The sequence below is a fragment of the Dromiciops gliroides genome, chromosome 3, assembly GCF_019393635.1.
Source record: "Dromiciops gliroides isolate mDroGli1 chromosome 3, mDroGli1.pri, whole genome shotgun sequence".
Taxonomy (NCBI): Eukaryota; Metazoa; Chordata; class Mammalia; order Microbiotheria; family Microbiotheriidae; genus Dromiciops; species Dromiciops gliroides.
Genome location: NC_057863.1, coordinates 225,052,989 through 225,075,729, shown reverse-complemented (window position 1 = coordinate 225,075,729; position 22,741 = coordinate 225,052,989). Strand labels below are relative to the sequence as shown.

The following is a 22,741-nucleotide window of genomic DNA, read 5'->3' as shown; positions in this document are numbered from 1 at the left end:
TATAATATATGTATGTATACTAGAAATATGAGATATAGGATATCTTATATCATATATATGAGATATGAGACATCATGTGTATCTCGTATATGATATATTATATATGTGATATATTATATGTAATATATAACAGAATGCTGATAATTAGTTATTTTGGAGGAAAACATTACATATATTTATACTTAAATTTATACTTAAAACTAGTTGGGCCACTGGGTTTGCTATTTATTAGTAGCTTCTGAAAAGAAGTTTGATGAGAAAGGAGAATAATTGTCAAATTTAACTAAAATGAATCCTAAACATTGTCTGTGGATTTAAATAATTCACATTATTTTTATCCTTTGTTGGATTTGAATTAACTATATTTTGAACTTGTTTATAGATAATTCAATGCACTAGAAACTAGAATTAGGTCTCTTTAATTAAGATCATGCTTAAAATCACATCAAGTTTGACAAAAATAAGCCCTGAGTCCCCTTGTACAATTTAAGTGACTGTAAATCTACATTTGAATTGCATATGCAAATCATTGTTAGCAGTGTCTTTCTATTTCAGTCTCTGGGATGTTTTTTTTTTTCCAAATAACTGTTCCACACAGCCAATATTCCTGGTCTTCCTTGATTGTCCTTCCTAACCTTCCTCTGCATTGTGACCCTGATCCCCCCCGCTCCCATGTACCTATGTGGAAGAAGAAAACTATTCAACTCAATTTGGAGAAAACGCAACCTATAAATCTTTCAAACAAAATAAGCAACTCAAAAAAAAAGCTTAAATGAAAACTCTTGGATCTTTAGCAATAAAATGGAACAAATCTCATCTCTCTCTGACATTCTTACTCAAGATTTTCAGTTGGAGCCAAAAAATATAAAGATCCAAGCAGAACACAGAAGAGTGAATTCTTTGATCTTTTCAAATTCTGATTTTGTATAAAGGAAAACTCCCCCAAACACTGAGTTCTTAAATCATTTTTAAAGTTTTTAATCTTTCATAACATAAATTAGAATAAATATGTTTTGGGTCTTGGTTTTATACCATCTTGGAAACTTCTTTTTGTTTGTTTGTTTTTATTTTTCCCCATCTAAATAAAATCCTTTGCTATTTCCCTCTGGAAATAGTCCAAAGCTTTACTATAGGTGTTATTTGTGCTGGTTTCAGAGGAAAATAAGCTAAAGGGCATATCAATGAAATGTTTTTTAAACTTATATGAAAAGAATGCATTAAAAATGGCTATTTATGAGTCATAGCCACTGTTTGCTAACACCAATTCTCCTTTTTCCTCACTCCAATAATTTATTATTCATTTTCAGAGTTTTCCTTTCACAGTGCTTCTGGGGTTCACTCTTTCTATTCCCCTGCCACTTCCCTTGACTAAGACCTCATGTCCCAGTACCCAGATTAGTAGCCTGTCCTTTTTGCCTCCAGTCTTCAAGTGTTGTCTCCCAATTCATTTTGCACATTTCTATCAGCTATTTTGAGGAAGTTAGATGGCTCAGTGAATAGAGCTTGGGGCTGGGAATCAGGAAGATGTGGGTTCAAATCTGGTCTCAGACACTTACTAGCCGTGTGAACCTGGGCAAGTCACTTAACCTCTGTTTGTCTTTATCCACTAGAGAAGGAAATGGCAAACCACTCTAGTATCTTTGCCAAGAAAACCCCATGGACAGTATTGACCTGTTATGGTCCATGGAGTAACAAAGTCGGACACAATTGAGGAACAACAACAACAATATCAGTTCTTTTAGAATACTCTTTTCATCATTTCATTATCTTGCCATAAGTACATACATATCTCCATGGCTTATCAGATCAAATCTAGGCAGTCCATGTCTTTAAATTCAATGCTTTCTTGAAGATCATCAAATCCCTGATTGATCATGTGCCCTGTGTCCTGTTTTTGCACTCTCTTTCCTTCATCTTTTTGAACAATGGTGGAAAGAGTTGAATAAGAATAGACAACCAGAAGGTTTTTATTAGGCAGTGTCATATGAATATAGTAGCAAAGTTCCAGGTAGTAAAAAGTGGGGATGATCTGTACTCATATATTCCTAAGTTCAATGTGATTTTTTTAAAGTGTATCTGTTATAGCCCCAGTGGATCAAAATCTAAACTTGTTCTTAACAAAGAACATTAGGATCTCATTAGGAGCAAAACCTCACTCTGGCACCCAAAGCTCTCCATATTCTGATTCCACTTGGCCCATCCAACTTTAGTTTCTGCTAACCTCCAACCCTCCTAATATGAATTCTTTCTAAATAAGCCCATTTCCTTATTGTTCCCCACCATATCCTATGTTCACTATTGCTTTTATTCATGATATACATACATATTATATGTGTATGAGTATAAATATTAACACACATATGTATATACATATATGTATATGTCTATATACACACATACATACACATAGAGAGAGAGGGTTTACTATTGTCACAATAGCCTTAATTAAAACAGAATATCTTACAGATTAGTGTTGATTTTAGAAGGGCATGATGCTCAGCACATAGTAGGTGTGAATAAATACTAGTTGAAAGAATGAACCAATGAAAAATTCTTCTTTTCTGAATAACAAATCTTAATTTAGTAGCACTGAAAGGCAATAAGTGCTATTGATAATTTGGGAGCCCTAAAGGCAGCTGAAAGAAGGAAGAGGGAGACCTAATACCCTTGCTTTTCAATAAATTCCTTAAAATACTCTAATAAAACAGTTTTCTCTATTAAAGTTTGGTTTAAAAAAAAAGCGAAAGAAAAAGAGACATTTGAATAGACACTGTTCTAAGCCTATTACATTAAAGTAATAATGAAAATGACATAATCATGTAGAGACCAGAACATTTTTGTGTTACTACACATTAAAACCTTTATTCCTTGGTAATGACACCCCTCATGACTGGAGGTGATTTTATCTTGAATACTCATTATTATTCGTAAGCTATATCTGTAGAGAAAATTTGGCATTTACTCACTAATTTGACCAGTATGGATAATCAGTACCAATAATTGAGGGCCTGATTTTTTTTTAACACTTTGGGCTATGTTTAAGTAGTCCAACAATATATGTGCTCTATAGTAAAAAATATAATGATACGTGTAAGGTATGCTTTACAAGCCTCAAAGATCTAGGTATCCTAATTCAGTTATAGACATACTGAATGAAGTTCGGAACCCTTTGCACTATTTGCTAGCACTTATGCCTTTTTTATCTTTTATATATTCCCCAAAGTACCTAAACAGATGTGAAAATTCTAAAGTTACTTGTATGCATTATCTGATTTGACTGTTGGCATTGAGCAAATCAATCAAATAACTTCTTAATAGCCATACTATTTTGTATAATTCAAAGTCCAAGTATACAAGGCATGGAATTTTGCATGGATTTCATTTCCATTTATTAAAACCAAGTGCATAGTGTTTAATGTGTGTATTCAGTGACCCAGAACACATTTTTATAAATAGAAACAATAAATTTAAAAATGCATGAGAGCATTAATAGGTAACAGATTGACTGGTAGGTACACAGACTCAAATAAGTGGGGTTCTGTTAAAGCTCTTCAACATATCTTTAAGTTTTTCAGCAGTATGTAATCTCCACAGTCAATGGTAAAATGGTATCAAGGAAGGTATGCTTTAAAGGCCTCTAAGAAACAGCCACCCTATTATTTTAGTGGTAGACAGATCAGTGTGCCTTGGAGTTCCTACTAGCTAACACTTGGTTCTTCCTCCCCCTCCCCCATCCAAGAAATATGTCTAAAAGAACCTAAACAACCCAGGAAACCCCTGGTTTCCTTAGCAAAGTTGATGTAATTAAAAGGGGAATGTTCTAATGTTATATCTACTCAGATAGAATGAAGTGGAGATCTGGCTAGCATTAGGGTCCTATGATCAAGGTAAATCTCTAAAGTGGAATTTTTGCTCTAAATTATCTGGTCTGGGTGTTTGCATCAATCAAATCAAGCCAGTTGCTTGCCAAGTCTCCACTAAACTTTGTCCTGTGTGGGAACGGCCTATGTTTAGAAAGAGAGCACAAAATGCCGTGGAAACTGGCAACCTTTCTAATTCTTCCCAACAGAAACGGAAATTCCCAACACGAAGTTAGAGGATAAAAAACAAGAGTACTCACGATGATTGGGAAGCTTTTCTTCTGAGTAAATAGTCCACAACATCAGGGTCAGTCTCTAATAGGCTGATCAAAACTTCATTCTGGAGATCTGGAGGAACCTGAAAGAATAAAAACTAGTTGAAAAGAAAATCAGGGAGAAAAAGCTTAGGAGAATATGGGATTGTTGTATGTGTTGGTTTATTTTTTTTTTTTTTTGAGAGATTACAGAAATAAAAAGCAGCTTTAAGTATCATGGAAGAAGATTATTGTTTTATTGACTATAATCGTACTCTGAGGCTTTGTTAAAAGGCAACTTCTTGGCTTTTGTGTCCTTTGACTTTCACATCCAGAATGTTAACCATCACTATCTTTTTTTTTTTTAATTTTTAAAAATTTTTTAGTGAGGCAATTGGGGTTAAGTGACTTGCCCAAGGTCACACAGCTAGTATGTGTTAAGTGTCTGAGGCTGGATTTGAACTCAGGTACTCCTGATTCCAGGGCTGGTGCTCTATCCACTGCGCCACCTAGCTGCCCCTATCACTATCTTTTTTAAAATTTAAAATTACATTTTTTCCCTTAAAAATTACATTTTCTTTCTACCTCCTTTCCTTACCCAATCTTGTCATTGAGAAAAAAGAAAAGGAAAAAAACCTCTTGTAACATATGTATTACAAGTCAAGCAAAACATATCCCCACATTGACCATGTCAAAAATATGTCTCATTGTGCACCCTAAGTTCACCTCTGCCAGGAAGTGGGTAGTGTGTTTCATCATAAGTCTTCTGGAAAAGTGGTTGGTCACTGCATGGGTCAGAGTTAAGTCATCGAAAGTTCTTTGTCTTTACAATGTTGTTGGCATTATATAAATTATTCTCTTGATTCTGCTCACTTTATTTTGTATCAGTTCATACAAGTCTTTCCAGGTTTCTCTGACTGTTTCTTTTATAATTTCTTATAGTACAATAGAATTTTATCACACATGTATATCATCATTTTTTCAGTTATTCCCCAATTTCCCTTAGTTTCCAACTCTTTCCCACCACAAAGAAAGTTGCTACAAATAGATTTGAACTTATAAGTCCTTTTCTTCTTTCTTTGATCTCTTTAGAATATAGGCCTATTAATGGTATTGTTCTGACCTTCACTTTCACCCTACACGAATAACTCAGAAACATGACTACCTGTGGACCTTATCATCCATATGAAGTGACATGATGGCATGGAAAAAGTATTAGATTTAGGGTCAGAGGATCTCAGTTTATTTTTTACTCAATTGCATGTAAAACTATTTTTAACCTTGGTTTTTATAATTTTTTAGTTCCAAATTATCTTCTTTTTTCCTTTCCCTTCCTCCTTATTAATAAGGCAAGCATATTAATAGAGATTATACATGTGCAGTCATGCAAAACAGATTTCCATAATAGCCATGTTGCAAAAGAGAACACAGAACAAGAAAACAGAAAAATAAAGAAAGATTAAAAAAAAAGTATGCTTCACTCTTCTCTGGAGTTGGATAGCATTTTTCATCATGCGTTTCAGAATTGTCTTATATCATTGTATTTCTAAGAACAGCTAAGTCATTTGCAGTTGATCGTCACACAGTATTGCTGTTGTTATATAGAACATTTTCCTGGTTCTATTCATTTCATTTTGCATCAGTTCATGTATATCTTTCCAGGTTTTTCTGAAACTATCCTGCTCATCATCTCCCATAATGCAATAGTATTCCATCACAATCAAATACCACAACTTGTTTAGTCATACCCCAAATGATGGTCATCCCTTCAATTTCCAATTCTTTGCCACCACAAAAAGATCTGAGTAGCTATGTAATCTTAAAGTTACTTTTTTTACAGGAACAGATATAATAGTATGTAGAGGGTATGCTTTCAAGGACTCTAAGGCAATTACCATATTTCAGTGATAGATAACACTGATACGTCTCAGAGCCCTTTTCATTTCTACTTTAAAGAAATATATATGGTGTCAGAGATATTGATCAAGTCAGCCAGATGTGGACTGACTGAGGACTTCATATACCTCATGTGTAAAATGAAGGGACTACTGAAGTCTTTTTGGAAGAAACTCATGGAATTGTATTGATTGAATGCTATTTTCTCTTCATTGGACCTTCAATGATACTCAGAAATTTTTAATAATGATTCTTTATTGCTTATGTATTTATTTTTATTTTTATTTTTGCAGGGCAATGAGGGTTAAGTAACTTGCCCAGGGTCACACAGCTAGTAACTGTCAAGTGTCTGAGGTCGGATTTGAACTCAGGTCCTCCTGAATCCAGGGCTGGTGCTTTATCCACTGCGCCACCTAGCTGCCCAATACTCAGAAATTTTTAACTCATCTACATTGATTCCCTGAATTCACTGTGTCTATTTAAAATTTTTTCCATTCTCCTTCAATTCTTGCCTTGAGCCATTCACTTTCAGCAGGTGACTTCATATCCTGCTTCCTCAAATACCCTCCTCTGTCCCCTAAATTTCTTGTCTCCTAACCCAGATCAACTGCATGTTTTCCTCAATATCAAACCCAGAGTTAATAAGTCATGTTAAGGGCTAAAATTCTAGCTGGTCTGTCTAAAATATCTAATGAGTGGTCGCCAATAAATTATAAGCTTTAGCAAGAGTTAGGCTTTTAAGCATTTATTAAGGAAAACAAGAATTTGGTAAAGAGAGAGAGAAAGGCCTAGATTCCTATCTATTAAAGGGAGAGCACATTTCTAGCTCCGCTCTCCACCAGAGTCCAAAGGAAAGAGAGTCAGACCGAGCGCCAGTCTCTTCCTTCCTCCTCCCACTAGCCAGCGTCACTTCCTGATGCCAAAGAAAAGACTCCTGGTCTTGCCCTCAAAGACCTTCACTTCTTCTACAATAAGTCTCCAGCAGGTGGTGTCATTCCAATCATTACAGTCAGAATAACTCTAAATGCAATAATTTGAGGGAAAATGTTGAACTTGACTTTTACAGTTTTCTAATGTTGAGATGCAAATAAAATAAATAATAAAATATTTAAGGAGAAAGTATTATTCCAACAGAGACAAAGCTGCTGTAAGCTTATGGAGGGAAGTTGACTGAGGACCATAATTGGACAAAAAAATATTTATTTTGTCCCCCTTCCAGATGGTATATCAATGGATTATATCTCATTGGTGGCCCCAGAGTTTGTGTTGCTGAGTCGTGAGGACTTGGAAAAGGAGAGTCATGCCACTTCTGTTAATAAACACATATAAGACATGAACCAGAAAACTATGGTTTGCAGAAATAAGGGAACCTCTTCTTTTCCTGGGAAAATCTGCAATAGTGTGGAAGAGAAAAAAATGCTTTATTTTTTGTTAATGGTACCATATACACAATCACATTTTTTGATATTACACACTTTCACACACTGTTTTCCTCTTCAGTTCTGGATATAAATTTAGTTGGTCATATGCAAAATTGTCCCTATTCTGGAGTGACCCAGGAATCCCTTTCTTAAGAAAGAGCTCTTTTCTTCATTTGTTTTCGCTATGCCTGCTTTTACTCAAAGTCACTCTCTTTCAGTTTAATTGGTCTAATAAGCACCAAGACTTAATTAACCAAAATTTATCATTAGCAAAAGTCATGAAATCTTCTTGTTTAAACAGGAGGTCAAGGAATGATCTCTTGGGACTGGAAACTTTTTCTGCCCTGGATTGAAAGTAACGGTGACCTTCTTATGTTGTGGGACTTCACATGAGTATTGATAGAGGTATGAATAACACTATTGAGCCCTCTTTCAGGAGTGATGAAGAGCTAAGATTCTGTACTTCTTAATGGGAAACAATTTTTAAGAAATGACTATTGGTTTGTATTTCATTTTTTAACAGAGTAAAGAGCATAAACAACAGCAAAAAAGGAAGAGTAATTTCCAAATAACATTTATGTTTACTGAGATGATACTGAGTCACTGAAAATAAACTATCTATACAATTTTAAGTAATCCCGGGGGGAGGGGAGGGAATGAATGAAATTGAAAGCAAAAAAAAAATGATAATTCATTAAGAGCTTACTGTGTGTGCAGGACACTAGGACCTAGGAAAGATTCTATTTCTATTCTTCACTGGATCTATAATATTATCAAAGTATTTCCTTCCACGGTGCAGATTTCAATAATCTTATGAGATTCTTGTTCATGTTTTGCCATAAATTCTCCTTAGAATGTCTACCTAACATGCTAGGAGACTTTCCTCTATGTCTTTTAACCTTTCAGGATATCATTTAGGAAATCCATCTGTTATTCCTTGCCCTCGGTTCATAAATGGCCTGTCTCCTTTTCCAATCATAGATGATATATTTTATAAACTTCTCCAAGTATTATTACTGGTAATATACTGCAATCTTCTTATGCCCATCTCAATTTCACCCACTGCTCTTTGAATCAATTTTTATTCTTTGAAGATTGTGGTCCATGATGCATAGCCAAGAGCATCATCCGAAGAATATACATGTTAAAAATATTTTTTCCCATGGAGCAGTGTGAAGTCACTGAAAGTGTTATCTTATTTCCCAAATGCAATCCAGCCTATATTTTTCATATGGGATTCTAACTCTAGTTCATTGTTCATCTGCAATGTCTGCCTAGAATTTAAGTACTAATGAACCAGCTTGATTGGCTACGCTTTCAGGGGCATTTCATAGTCTAGAGCAGAGACGTCAAACATGCCTACCCATGGAGTGTGCAGCTCACAATACTTCAGAGTGCAACCTGAGGAAATATTTAACAAAATAGGCAGGGAAGTGGTGCAATGGATTTAGTGTTGGATTTGGAACTAAAAAGTTGTTGTTGTTGAGTCATTTTTAAGTCATGTCCAACTCTTTGATGTTTTTCTTTTTTGGCAAAGATATTGGAGTAGTTAGACATTTCCATCTCCAGATGGAAATAGGTGAGGAAACTGAGACAAACAGGGTTAAATGACTTGCCTAGGGTCACGCAGCTAGTAAGTGTCTGAGGCCAGATTTGAATTCAGGAAGATGAGTCTTCCTGACTCCAGGCCTAGCACTGTGCCATCTAGCTACCCCAGAAATTGGAAAGACCTGAATTTAAATCTTGTCTCAGATACTTATTAGCTCTGTGACTCTGTGCAAGTTGCTTAAACTCTCTTAGACTGAGTTTTCTCATCTGAAAAGTGGCATCTACTTTGCAGGGCTGTTGTAAGGATTAAATGTGTCAAACATTTTGCAAACCTTAAAGTACTTTGTAAATGCTGGTGATTATTACTGGATTCAAAGCCAGATCCTCTGAGTCCTATTCCATTGTTTCTTCTGCCATAACGTTCAGTTGTGTCCGGGTCTTTGCAACCTCATTTGGGGTTTTCTTGACAAAGATACTGGAGTGGTTTGACATTTCCTTTTCCAGCCCATTTTACAGATGAGGAAACTGAGGCAAATAGGGCTAAGTGACTTGCCCAGGGTCACACAGCTAGTAAGTGTCTGAGGTCAGATTTGAATTCAGGATCATTCCAAGACCTGTACTCTACTGTACTACCTAGCTGCCCTGTACTATAATACAAATTCATATCCTGGGGTCTGTGAGTTTTAAAAAATTCTATTTTGATAACCATTTCAATATAATTGGTTTCCTTTGTACTTTTATGCATTTTATTTGATGCATTTAAAAACATTATTCTGAAAAGGGGTCCATAAGTTTTATCAGCCTGCCAAAAATGTCCATGACAATGTAAAAATAAATAATTTTAAAATATTAAGAACTCATAACTAACCTGATTCCTATACTAGTCCTCTTTTTTTTTGGTGGGGCAATGGGGGTTAAGTGATTTGCCCAGGGTCACACAGCTAGTAAGTGTCAAGTGTCTGAGGCCGGATTTGAACTCAGGTACTCCTGAATCCAGGGCCAGTGCTTTATCCACTGTACCACCTAGCTGTCCCTGCTAGTCCTCTTTTTTCATCCACACAGATGATTTCACTAAATATACAATTCAGTCTTTAAAATGTTTATTTATTTTATTTTGAACATAAGAAATAAAACAAGCATTTCCATAAAATAGAACAGAAAAAGAGGATTATATATGAAACTGCAAATCTATTATGCTTAACTTGCTATTCCTTTTAAATATATATTAAAGTTATTGTGTAACTTTTACCTCCTTTTTCTCCCCTATCATTAGATACAAATATTATGTGTGTATGTATGTGTACATATATATACACACACATATTTATGTGAAATCATTCTATACATGATTCTATTTATTTAATTAAATTTTAAAGAGATATCTGAAGCACTGAAAGGTTAAATGAATGATTTGCCCATGGCCATATAGCTAATATGTGTCACAGGCAAGACTTGAATTGAGGTCTTTCTGGCTCCAAAGTTGTTCTTCTATTCATTCTACCTTGCCGAGATGAAATGAAAGCCAAGAGAGGAGAAAAAGAGTGGTCTGGCCAATGAATGTATTAATAGGCAGAGCTGAGGCTTCCATGGAGGTCTTGTGACTCAATCCAGTGACCATTCCACTGTCCCATCTTTCCAGAATCATTCTTCTCTTCGTTTCTGTCCTCCCCCTTTTCTTCCTTTCCTACCCCCCCCATAACTTACTTGTGGTTTCCTTGTTCTGCTCCAGCTAGTAAAGTCAGCTAAGGAAGCCAACTTATTGTCCTCATAGATGACTCATCTGTTCCTGTCTCTGAGTATTTGCTCATTCCATTTTTCCCAAACCTGGAACACCCCCTGTACTTCCTCCTTCAAAAACATCCCCCAAGAGCCATTCCTCTGTGAAGCTTTCACATCATGACTTGGCTCCAGTTACTCTCATCATTCCAACAAACCCCCACAGAATTTGTGACAAGTTACTCTGGTTATATATATGGTCGAATGCTATGCATATATTTCCGCTGCTCTATTGTCCCTATTCTTTTTTTTTTTTTTGGTGGGGCAATGAGGGTTAAGTGACTTGCCCAAGGTCACACAGCTAGTAAGTGTCAAGTGTCTGAGGTTGGATTTGAACTCAGGTCCTCCTGAATCCAGGGCCAGTACTTTATCCACTGTGCCACCTAGCTGCTCCTTATTGTCCCTATTATTTAAGGATTTTTAATGCCTGGTACATTGGAAAGGATGTGGGGTCAGAGGAAGTGGTTTCAGATCTTGACTCTTCCATTTGGTACCTGTGTGGCCATAGCACTTCAACTCTTTGGACCTCAGTTTCCTCATCTATAACTACATTTATGATCTTATGATCTCTTGATTTTTAGTTCTTCCTTTTCTCTGTTCCTTCCAAATGGATTGACTTTAAGCTCCAAGAACACAGAACAACTTTTGTTCTTTAAAAAATTTTATTTTATTCTGAACTTATGAAATAAAACCTGGTACACTATAGTACAGAGCAAAGTGGACGCCCAGTAAAGAATGTGTATGTTGTAATTTGCTGTTGTTCAGTCATTTCAGTCATGCCCAACTCTTCATGACCCCTTGTGGAGTTTTCCTGGCATAGATACTAGAGTGGTTTGCCATTTCCTTTTCCAACTCATTTTACAGATGAGGAAACTGAGGCAAATAAAATTAAGTGACTTGCCCAAGGTCATACAGCTAGTAAGTGTCTGAGGTCAGATTTGAACTCACAGACATGAGTCTTCTTGACTCCAGGCTTGACACTCTATCCACTACAGTGTCTCTTAGTTGCTACATGTTGTATTTAGCAGGTGCTACATATAGATAATAGTATTGATATTTTCATAGATATAAATACGTACATCTATGTATCTATATACAAAATGCATGCATACATGTGTGTATGCATGCATGTATGTAATTGCTCATTTGCTCTTGACTAGAGAAGAAAACCAAAACAATAACCTAGTTTTGTAGCTCTTCATGGAATTCTGTGGTTACATGCTCTGGTCCAGATGTTTTTCTATTTGTAAGTAGTACAAATGTCATGCTATCAGTATAAACAAAAGTGTCCTTTCCTTTTAATCCTTGGAAGTTTGAAAAATACATTTCTTCCTCCTGGCTGGGGTCACCAGAAGGAACTCCTATACATCTTGCAGACTTTTTTTTCTTCATCCAACTATTCTAGAAATAAGCATCATAATAAATGTCTCAGATATGACTGTTTTTGTATTCTTACCAACTATACATTTGTATTTAGAAAAATGAAAGATGATCGTTATGAATGTGACTTTCAAAACCTTACTTGAAAGTACATATCAGTGAGAAAGTTCATTTAAAAAAACAAAATCTCCCACAAAACTGTAGTTTGTACTTTCAGTTCAATGCTTCTGCATTGCTTGTCAGTCATAAATTTGGCTTTTTAGTAATTTGGGGTTTTCTTTCTGCATGTTTCTATGGAGATGTTAACTCTAATAATCAATCCTCTAGATTGTAACATGTCTCTTTTAATTGCAGAGCTTTCCCTAAAGAGGAAAAAAAAGTTATTTTCATTTCCCTGTCCTGTCTCAGAATCAAAGTACCTTTTATCCAAAGATAAAAAGAATAAAACCATCAGGGTTAAGAAGGCCCACCTGTAGTAGCTTGTCCTTTGGACCAAATTAAAAACCCTGAATAACCAAGGTTTCTCTCCCAGATCACATGAATGAGGAGAGAAGTGGGAAGCTTATTGCATTTCTCAGCTGCCAAAAGGAAGTCATTAACAGAATTGCTTGGAGGGCAGTTCCCAGAGCACTCCAATCAGTCCTTGTTACTAGGTCCCTTCCACCAAAGTCAACATTTCTATTTTGACTAAGAATATGCTTTGGATGGCTTTATAACTGCCGTGGCAAATGGATAAAATCCCCCTATGAGCTCTGGTGGCCCTTGGTTAATGTACACGGGATGCAAAAAATCTACAGGACCTGGAAATAAAACTATTCGGCCCTTGCTTCTCTCCACTGACTTAGACTGTATAAAGAAGTGATGGTACCCTACTAGGAGGAGGCCTAGAGATATATGAACTACCCTATTTCCTTTTCTGGTCTCCAGCATCTTTTTGTGTGATCGATGATTCTGGATGGGTCACTTGTGAGATTAGGTTGGTTTATGTTGTTTGAGATGTCTGAAGAAGGAGTAAATGAACGTGAAAGAAAGGTAGCATCCTGAGAGGCAGGCAAGTATAATGGATGGAACAATGGACCTGGAGTCAAAACAATTTGGCTTTAAATACCACCTCAGATTCTTATTAGTTGTGTGATCCCTCGAGCAGTACGTTAATCTGTTTGAGCCTTAATTTCTTTATCTGTAAAAGGAGGGAGTTAGACTTGATGGCTTCTGAAGCACTTTCCAACTTTAAATCTATAATCAAAAGCTGGGTAAAAATGAAATGTTAATAATGACTCATATGAGGTAGGTGGGACAGCTAGGTGGCCCAGTGGATAGAGCGCCAAGCCTGGAGTCAGGAAGACTCATCTTCCTAAGTCCAAATCTGGCCCCAGACACTTACTACCTGTGTGACCCTGGGCAAGTCACTTAACCCTCTTGACTCAGTTTTCTCACCTATAAAATGAGTTGGAAAAGGAAATGACAAATCACACCAGTATTTTTGCCCAAAAAAACCCCTAACTGGGGTCAGTGGAGAGTAGAACACAATTAAAATGACTGAACAACAATAATGAGGTACGTAATAAAACTCTAAGAGGTTACATATCTTGCCTTAAACACAGTTAAATGTCTGCCTCAGGACTGCAACTCAGTAATGTATAAACTAACTCAATTTTCTCTTCTCTTCGCCTATCATACAAAGTGCTTTCATTTTAAGAAATGTGAGATTAAATGGACAGAGACCAGAAACAAGCACTTGTTTTGATGTAAACAATCTGTTGTAATCAGATCAACAAAGTCCTGATCCTATGAACCATCTGCTGGGATCACAAAATAGCCTCTTTGCAAGGTATCAGTGATGATGGGATTTTACCTATAGTGGATCTCCCTTCTCCTCTTATATTTTACTTTATCTTATTTTGTTTTTACCAGGTAGAAACTAAGGGTCCCTTCCATAGTCTTGGAAACAGACTTCAAAGCTAAGACACCACTTAAAAAGAAATGCTAAATTAGAAAAAATCTTTAACGCTTAGGGAAATAGAAAAAAAAGGTAATTAATCTGAATAAATAACCAGATAACTATAAAAATTAGGTTTGGGGTATTTTCTGGTTAGATTAAGCTGGGTAATTGCTTTGATTCTCTCTGTGACTTTGCAAGCACAGATGCCCGCCAAAAAAGCTTATGAAAATGAAATTTGCATTAGCTAAGGAAGAGAAGACCAAGCTTGGCTGGGGGCTCTAATCCCAGAATCTGACCCTTGCTCCCAGTAATTCTCCTTTGGAATTTCCCACGTGCAGGGTGCTCTTCCCCAGCTCTGAGAGATGCTGCTGTCTGATGGGAACACCCTGGCCTTCCCACATTTGTCTGCTCCATTCCATCTCTCATGGATGAATGGGGTGGGGCTTGTTTTTTTCCTCCCTCTGTCTCTGAGAAAGCAGCACTAGTAGGAAAAAAATATGCTACTGCATTTTTATAGTATGATGTGGATTCCTTCTGATGAACTGAGGATTCTCTTGTAGTTCTTTTCCCAAGACTAATGTGCCTTTGCCCTTGTTAACAGCAGTAACACCTTTCACTGTGGTCCCCGTTTCATTGCCAAAGTCAATATGGATTATCCAAGTTCAGGAGGGATCAGCTTTCAGAGAATGCATAGTTGGAATAAGAAGTTGTATTGGTAACCTAATAGGGGAATATTTTCTGCAAAGATAATAAAAGTTACAATTTCTATCTCAGATTTTTTTTCTTTTGATTCTTTATTCTCAGATCTTATGGCAAAATCACGTTAAACTATTCTCTCATCACTGTCAAGGTAATGATATTTACTATACTTGCATACAGTAAGCACTTGATACATGACTGTGGTCCTTGAAAAAACGAACAGGATAGCTTTAGTCAAAACCTTGACTTATTTGCTTTTTTGGGTTGTTTTTGTTTTTGTTTTTTGTTTTTTGTTTTTGCAGGGGAGTGAGGGTTAAGTGACTTGCCCAGGGTCACATAGCTAGTAATTGTTAAGTGTCTGAGACCAGATTTAAACTCAGGTCCTCCTGAATCCAGGGCCAGCGTTTTATCCACTGTGCCACCTAGCTGCCCCTCTTTTTTGTTTGTTTTTTTGCAGGACAATAAGAGTTAAGTGACTTGCCCAGGACCTTGACTTATTTTCAAGGACCTCCATGGGAATTCCTTTTACCCAATGTACATCATTGAATCATAGGATCAAAAATTTGGAGTTTGAAGACATTTCATCCAATTTCATTTTACTGACAAGGAACCTAAGGCCCCAAACAGTTGTGACTTGCCCAAGGTTATATAGGATGTAAGCACCAGGGGCAGGATTTGAATCTGGATCCTCTGAATCCAATTCCATTTCTCTCTCCACTCTAGGGAGATGGATACCTATCTGCTCAGGTTCTAGGAAGGCAGGCCTTTCTTTATGCTCGCAACATAATTGGCCACAGTAGAACATATCCCCTCGCTATCCCCCTCATTTTAAGAGCCTTATAACAGGCCACTTTCTGCTTCTGATGTCCTTCCCTCACCTCTGCAAATAGCAGCTCACTATCTTCTTCTTCCTCCTCTTCTGGAATCTCTGTCATGTCTACTTCCCTCCATTCTCAGCAAGCTGGGAGCCTGAATATATTCCACGATAGTTGCTTTTGGAGGAAGCCATAGTGCATCACTGTACACATCTTTCTGGCTTCTTTCCTGGCTGGCTAAGATCTTTATCTCCTCTCTCCTTTATTTTATTATTATTTTTTTTTGTGGGGCAATGGAGGGTTAAGTGACTTGCTCAGGGTCACACAGCTAGTAAGTGTTAAGTGTCTGAGGCCAGATTTGAACTCAGGTCCTCTTAAATCCAGGGCCACTATCCACTGCGCCACCTAGCTGCCCCCTTCTCCTTTTTTTTTTTTAACCCCAAGTCAAGTGAAGTCCAGTGCCAACCATTCGGGAAGTACCTGCTCTGTTCCAGAAAGTGTGCCAAATGCTGGGAAAGCAAAGGGAGGCAAAAAACAGCCCCTGCCCTCAAAGAACTCATGGCATAATAGGGGTAGATAACATGCAAACAACTAAAAACAAAATATATACAGGATAAATTTGAGAGAAATTATTATTTCACTCATATTAATAATTAATTAGGACCAGGATATTTTCAGAAGCCTGCCTGTAGTCTCTGAAGGATATTGCTGAGAATGAGATTGAATTAGCTTTCTCCTCAATCTTGTTCAGACCCCACCCAGGTAGCAAAGCTCATTGTGCTCTACAGAGTGGGGATAAATTCTTTGATGAACAGTAACTAGCACAGCGGTAACTGGAGAATCAGTAGGGCAGCTAGGTGGCACAGTAGATAAAGCACTAGTCCTGAAGTTGGGAGGACCTGAGTTCAAATTTCATGAAGTCTGGGCAATTTAGAAGTAAATGACAGAATCAAAGTCACACACATACCCCAGCCCCTCATTAGAATAGGCCCACCTTTCATTATAATATAAGTCATTCTCTCATTACTTACTAACCAATCAGAGTTGATTGCCCCACTCAGGAACACCCACTATTCCAAGGGCATATAAACTATGAGCCTACCACCATGATCTGTCTTTGGTTTTCGAGATTGTCACTGACCCTTTTATTGGTAGTATGCTAACATTATTAATAAAATGATTAATTACCCAGAAACTATGTCTCTTAAATTTGTTAAACATCACAAATTGGGGATAATGTCAAAGGGGAGGTACAAATCTTAAGGAGGACTGGGAGAGACTTCTTACACAGCTGAGGATTTGAGCCAAGACTTGAGGAAACCAGGAAAGGCAGGAGGCAGAGGTGAGGAGGGAGAAAGACCCTGGCTTGGGAGATAGAAAATGTTGGGAGATGCAATGTCTTGTAAGAGGAACCACAAGGAAGCCAGAGTCATTGGACCTTGGCCTGCTCTGAGCTCATTGCTATTAGATATGTGGCCTGTGGCAGCTAGGTGGCACAGTGGATAGAGCACTGGCCCTGGATTCAGGAGTATCTGAGTTCAAATCCAGCCTCAGACACTTAACACTTACTAGCTGTGTGACCCTGGGCAAGTCACTTAACCCCAATTGCCTTGCTTAAAAAAAAAAAAAAGATATGTGGCCTGTCAGTTCAAGCCAGTGGGGCCTAGGAAAGATACTGGGTCAATGCTAATCTTCCTTTCTTAAATTTGTACATATCTGCATAATTAGAAGGTAGTATTGAAAAATAACTTCAATTTGTGGAGGCTAGTTTTGGATGGACTTGTGTATTTATATTAATCTAGAAAATTCTTCAAAGTCCACATACTTTTTATTTATAAAGAGCCTTTATACCTCAAGGAAATTCATGTATGTGTTATTTTAGATTCATTTTACTGACAGCATCCTACTGGCCACTGGTAAGTGGAGAATCGGTAGGGCAGCTAGGTGGCACAGTGGATAAAGCACTAGCCCTGAAGTCGGGAAGACCTGAATTCAAATTTCACCTCAGACTCTAGCTGTGTGACCTTGGACAAGTCACTTAACCCTAATTGCCTAAAACATCTGGGACCAATGCCAATTGTCCTGATATATATCTTGCCATTGGACCCAGATAGTTCTGGAGGAGAGAGGCTGGTGACCTTGCATATGGCCCTTTCTCACTTAAATCCAATTCATTGCAAGTCATGACATTACCTTCTGTTGTCATGGTCCACTTTGAAAAATGAAAGACAAACAACAACTGGAGAATCAAAGGCCAAACTCTAGGAAAACTGATTAACAGTCTGAAGTAAATAGGCACTAATATTTTCTTTCTTTCTTTCTTTTTTCCCCAGGGTTTTTTTTTTTTTAAAGTAACAAACATTTATTTTATTTTTTCCAGTTACATGTAAGGGTAGTCCTCAACATTCCTCTTCACAAGATTTAGAGTTCCAAATTTTTCTCCCCCTCCCCCCTTTCTTCCCCCTCCACAAGATCACAACCACACTATATATGTGCAATCCACACGTGTTCTTTTTATCAGTTCTTTCTATGGGGATGCATACATAGTAAGCTTCCTCATTAGTTCTTTGGGATTGTCCTGGATCATTGCATTGCTGAGAGTAGTTAAGTCATTCACAATTGCTCATTGAACAATACTGCTGTCACTATGCACAATGCCCTCCCAGCTCTGCTCACTTCACTATACATCAATGTTCATTAGTCTTTCCTGGTTTTTCTGGGATCACCCTGTTTGTCATTTCCTGTAGCACAAGACCATTCCACTACATTCATATAGCATAGCTTTTCCCATCATTTCTCAATTGATGGACATTCCCTTGATTTTCAATTCTTAGCCTCCACCAAGAGTTGCTATAAATATTTTTTGTACATTTCCCCCCCTTTCTCTTTTTCATGATTACTATTGTTAACTGTTTCCCTTCCATCCTACTCTCTTCCCCATGATATTTATTCTATTATCCATCTTCTTTCATACTATTACTCTTCAAAAGGGATTTGCTTCTGTCTGTCCCTTCCCCCACTCTGCCCTTCCTTCTTTTGCTCCTCTCTCTTTATCCCCTTCCCCTCCTATTTTCCTGCAGGGTTAGAGAGATTACTCCACCCAATTGAGTGTGTACATTATTCCCTCCTTGAGCCAATTCTCATGAGTGTTAGGCTCATTTACTGCCCATATTAAATAGATTACTCCACCCAGTTGTGTGTATGTGTGTGTGTGTGTGTGTGTGTGTTAGTCCCTCCTTGAGGCAGCTCTGATGAGTTTAATGTCTTTGAGCCTTTTCTGATGAGTGTAAAATTCATTTACTGCCCTGCTCCTGTCCCATTTCTTCCCCCACTCCATAAGCCTTTTCCTGTTTCTTTCATGTAGGATTTCACTTCTGCCCTTCCCCCTCCCCCAGTGCATTCCCTTCACCCCTCAATTTAACCCTAAGGGTGTCATCACCTAGCTAGGTGACACAGTGGACAAATTATCACCCCTGGACCCAGGGGAATCCCAGCCAAAACCTGGCTTCAGACACAAGACAGTCACCCACTGTACGACCCCAGATATGTCCCCCAGCTCCAATGTTTTATGGTTCTCTAGGGTCTTGTATTTGAAAGTCAAATTTGCCATTCAGTTCAGGTCTTTTCATCACAAATATCTGAAAGTCTTCTTTTTCATTAAAGTCCCATTTTTTCCACTGAAAGATTATGCTGAGTTTTGCTGGGTAGGTGATTCTTGATTGTAATCCCATTTCCTTTGCCGTCTGGAATATCGTATTCCATACCCTCTGATCCTTTAATGTAGAAGCTGCTAGATCTTGTGCTATCCTGACTGGGGCTCCACAGTACTTGAATTCTTTCTTTTTGGCAGCTTGCCCTATTTTCTCCTTGACCTGAGAGCTCTGGAATTTGGTTATAATATTCCTAGGAGTTTTCCTTTTGGGATCTCTTTCTGGAGGTGATCGATGGATTCTTTCAATTTATATTTTAGCTTCTTCTTCAAGAATTTCAGGGCAATTTTCCCTGAGAATATCTTGGAAGATGATGTCTAAGCTCTTTCCTTGATCATGGTTTTCAGGTAGACCAGTCATTTTCAAATTATCTCTCCTGGACCTATTTTCCAGGTCAGCAGTTTTTTCCAGAAGGTATTTCACATTGCCCTCTATTTTTTTATTCATTTGGATTTGTTTTATTGTGTCTTGGTTTCTCATAAAGTCACTGGCTTCCATTTGTTCAATCCTCATTCTTGGCAATTATTTTCATCAGAGAGCTTTTTAATACCTCCTTTTCCATTTGTCCAATTTGACTTTTCAAGCTGTTGACTTTTTTATCATGTCTTTCCTGAATCACCCTCATTTCTCTTTCCATTTTTTCCTCTACCTCTCTAACTTTATCTTCAAAGTCCTTTTTGAGCACCTCTTTGGCCTGAGACCAATACATATTTTTCTTGGAAGTTTCAGATATAGGGGCCCTGACATTGACATCTTCCTCTGAGGGTGCACCTCAATCTTTCTTGTCACTAAAGAAACTTTTTATGGTCCTTACCTTTCTCTGTCTGCTCATCTTGCCTTTCTTTTACTTGACTTCTAGCTCCTTAAAGTGGGGCACTGTTTCCAGGCTGCAGTATCCCAAGCTTCAGAAGTCCCAGGTGGTATGATTTAAGGATGATCAGGTTCTTCACTCACCTGGCCTGTTCCCTGGTCCATAGATGACCCCAGACCAACTTGCTAATCAACCAGCTTTGTGTGTTGTAGTTGTTAGCTCCAATGAGCCTGTGCCCCTCCCCCACCTGGGCCACTGCTGCACTCAAATTTTCAAGAGCCAAGGAAATATGTGTGTCAAAAACACACACGAAGAAAATAAAGGGTTTTATTCTTTGACATTATCAGCATTGTTTATCTAGAATTCAACTCTATCAGTTGTACTAATTATACAGAAATCCTTGAACATCTCAGAGCAATCGACCGATCAATCAAGAAACATCTTTTTTGGGTGGGGCAATGAGGGTTAAGTGACATGCCCAGGGTCACACAGCTAGTGTCAAGTGTCTGAGGACATATTTGAACTCAGGTTCTCCTGAATCCAGGGTCAGTGCTTTATCCACTGTGCCACCTAGCAGGCCCCTCAAGAAACATTTATTAAGCACCTACTATGTGCCAACACTGTTCTAAGTGCTGGGAATGCAAAAAGAGTCAAAAGACAGTTCCAGCCTTCAAGTAGCTTACAATCTAATAGAGGAGACAACATGCAAACAAATATATACAAAGCAAGATATGTACATGATAAATAGGAAATAATTAAAAGAGGGAAAACACTAGAATTAAGAGGGGCTTGGGAAGGCTTCATGTAAAAAAATGTTTTTACCTGGTACTGGTTTTTACCTGGAGGAGAGAGAGCATTCCAGGAATGGAGGACAGACAGAAACAATGCCTGGAGCCGAGCTGCGGTGTCTTGCTTGTAGAATAGCCAAAGGCCAGTGTCATTGGATTGAAGAGTATGATTTGGGGAGGTAGGTGTAAGAAAATTGGAAAGGCAGGAGGGAGCCAGTTTATGAAGGGTTTTGAATGCCCAACAGAACATTTCGTATTTGTTCCTGGAGGCACTACGAAATCACTGAAGTTTATTGAGTGAGGGGGTGGGATGACACGATTAAAAAAAATCACTTTAATGTTTGAATGGAGAAGGGACTGAAGCCAGGAGACACTTGAGGTAGGCATACCCACTACCAGACTACTGAAATAATCTGGGCATAAATCGATGAGGATCTGCTCCAAAGTGGGGGAAATGTCAGAGGAAAGAAGGGGGCATCGTTGAGAGATGCTGCAAAGGTGAAATGGATAGGCCTTGGCAATAGCTTAGATGTGGGTGGGTGGGGGGTAATGAGACATAGTGAGGAATCCAGGATGACTACTAGGTTTTGAGCCTGAGGGACTGGAAGGATGCCCTCTTGGAAAGTCTGAGCAACACAAAAGGAGTGAATTCAGAATCCGAGTCCCAATCTCTTCATTGGAAGAAGTATCTAGTTCAGCCTATATCTGAGAAAGGATCCTGTTCAATGAACACGATAAGTGATCAATCAGCCTTGGCTCAGAGACCTCTGGGGAAGGGGAATCCACCACCCTCTGAAGTAGTCTTTTCTACTTTTGGAAAGCTCTTATTGTTAAAAAGTTTTCCTCTTACATCAAGCTATCCACTTAGCATAGTATCCTGTACATAATAGGTGTTTAATAAATGCTTGTCAAATGAATGCTCAAACACTCCCAAATTGATTGCTACTAATTCCACTTTCTGAGGCCACATAGAACAATGACAATAGGATTATAGAGAGTTAGTCCAAAGCCCTTATTTTCTAGATGAAGGACTTGCCTAAAGTATCACAGGTAGTAAACATAAGAGTCCGGATTCGAACACAAGTTCTCCAACCCCAGGACTAATCCCTTCCACAGCTGCCTCCCATGACAGCCCTTTTGCTCTATGAGAGTTTTTTTTTCAGTTTACACTATACTTTCTGTGAAAAAATGTTTTGGAACAAAAACACGATAATACAGCTGATTCACCAGTTTTGGCTGCAAATGACTTTTGACTATTAAAAAAAAAATCTCTCCTTAAAGGATAAAAGTTTGCCACAGCTGTGCCTGTTCAAGAGAATGTGCTATGAATTCTTACAGAAGTTCCAAAGACATTTTGAGCAATTGCAGGAACAGCAGCAGAAAGACCGATTGCTAAAGCTCTCCCTGAGGCTGAGGGGACAGCATGCATTTGGCTGAAAAAGGACTGGCATGTTTGTTTAAGAGCAAAGTCATTACTTTATCACTACTCTGTGGGTGACTAAATTTTCTGTTAATGATGAATTGAGTTCATTATACAACTAAATTCAGTTGAAGCATCTAGGTGGTGCAGTGGATAGAGTGCCAGGCCTAGAATCAGGAAGACCCATCTTTGTGAGTTCAAATCCAGCCTCAGACACTTATTAGCTGTGCGACCCTAGGCATATCACTTAACTCTGTTTGCCTTAGTTTTCTTACCTGTAAAACAAGCTAGAGAAGGAAATGGCAAACCGCTCCAGTATCTTTGTGAAGAAAACCCCAAATGGGGTCACAAAGAGTCGGACACAATGGAAATGACTCAACAATAACAACAACAACAACATCCCTATTCAGAAGGAAGCTGG

General features: G+C 38.0%; 1 protein-coding gene across 1 annotated transcript in view; it reads right to left on the bottom strand.

Annotated features, from left to right (window-relative positions):
- The window catches only part of ARHGAP6 (Rho GTPase activating protein 6), a 670,816-nt gene that overhangs the window by 14,544 nt on the left and 633,531 nt on the right, over nucleotides 1-22,741 (bottom strand). Inside the window, exon 10 of the mRNA XM_043996656.1 lies at nucleotides 4,121-4,218. Within this exon, the coding sequence (XP_043852591.1) occupies nucleotides 4,121-4,218 (98 nt within the window). The remainder of the gene's footprint in view (nucleotides 1-4,120; nucleotides 4,219-22,741) is intronic.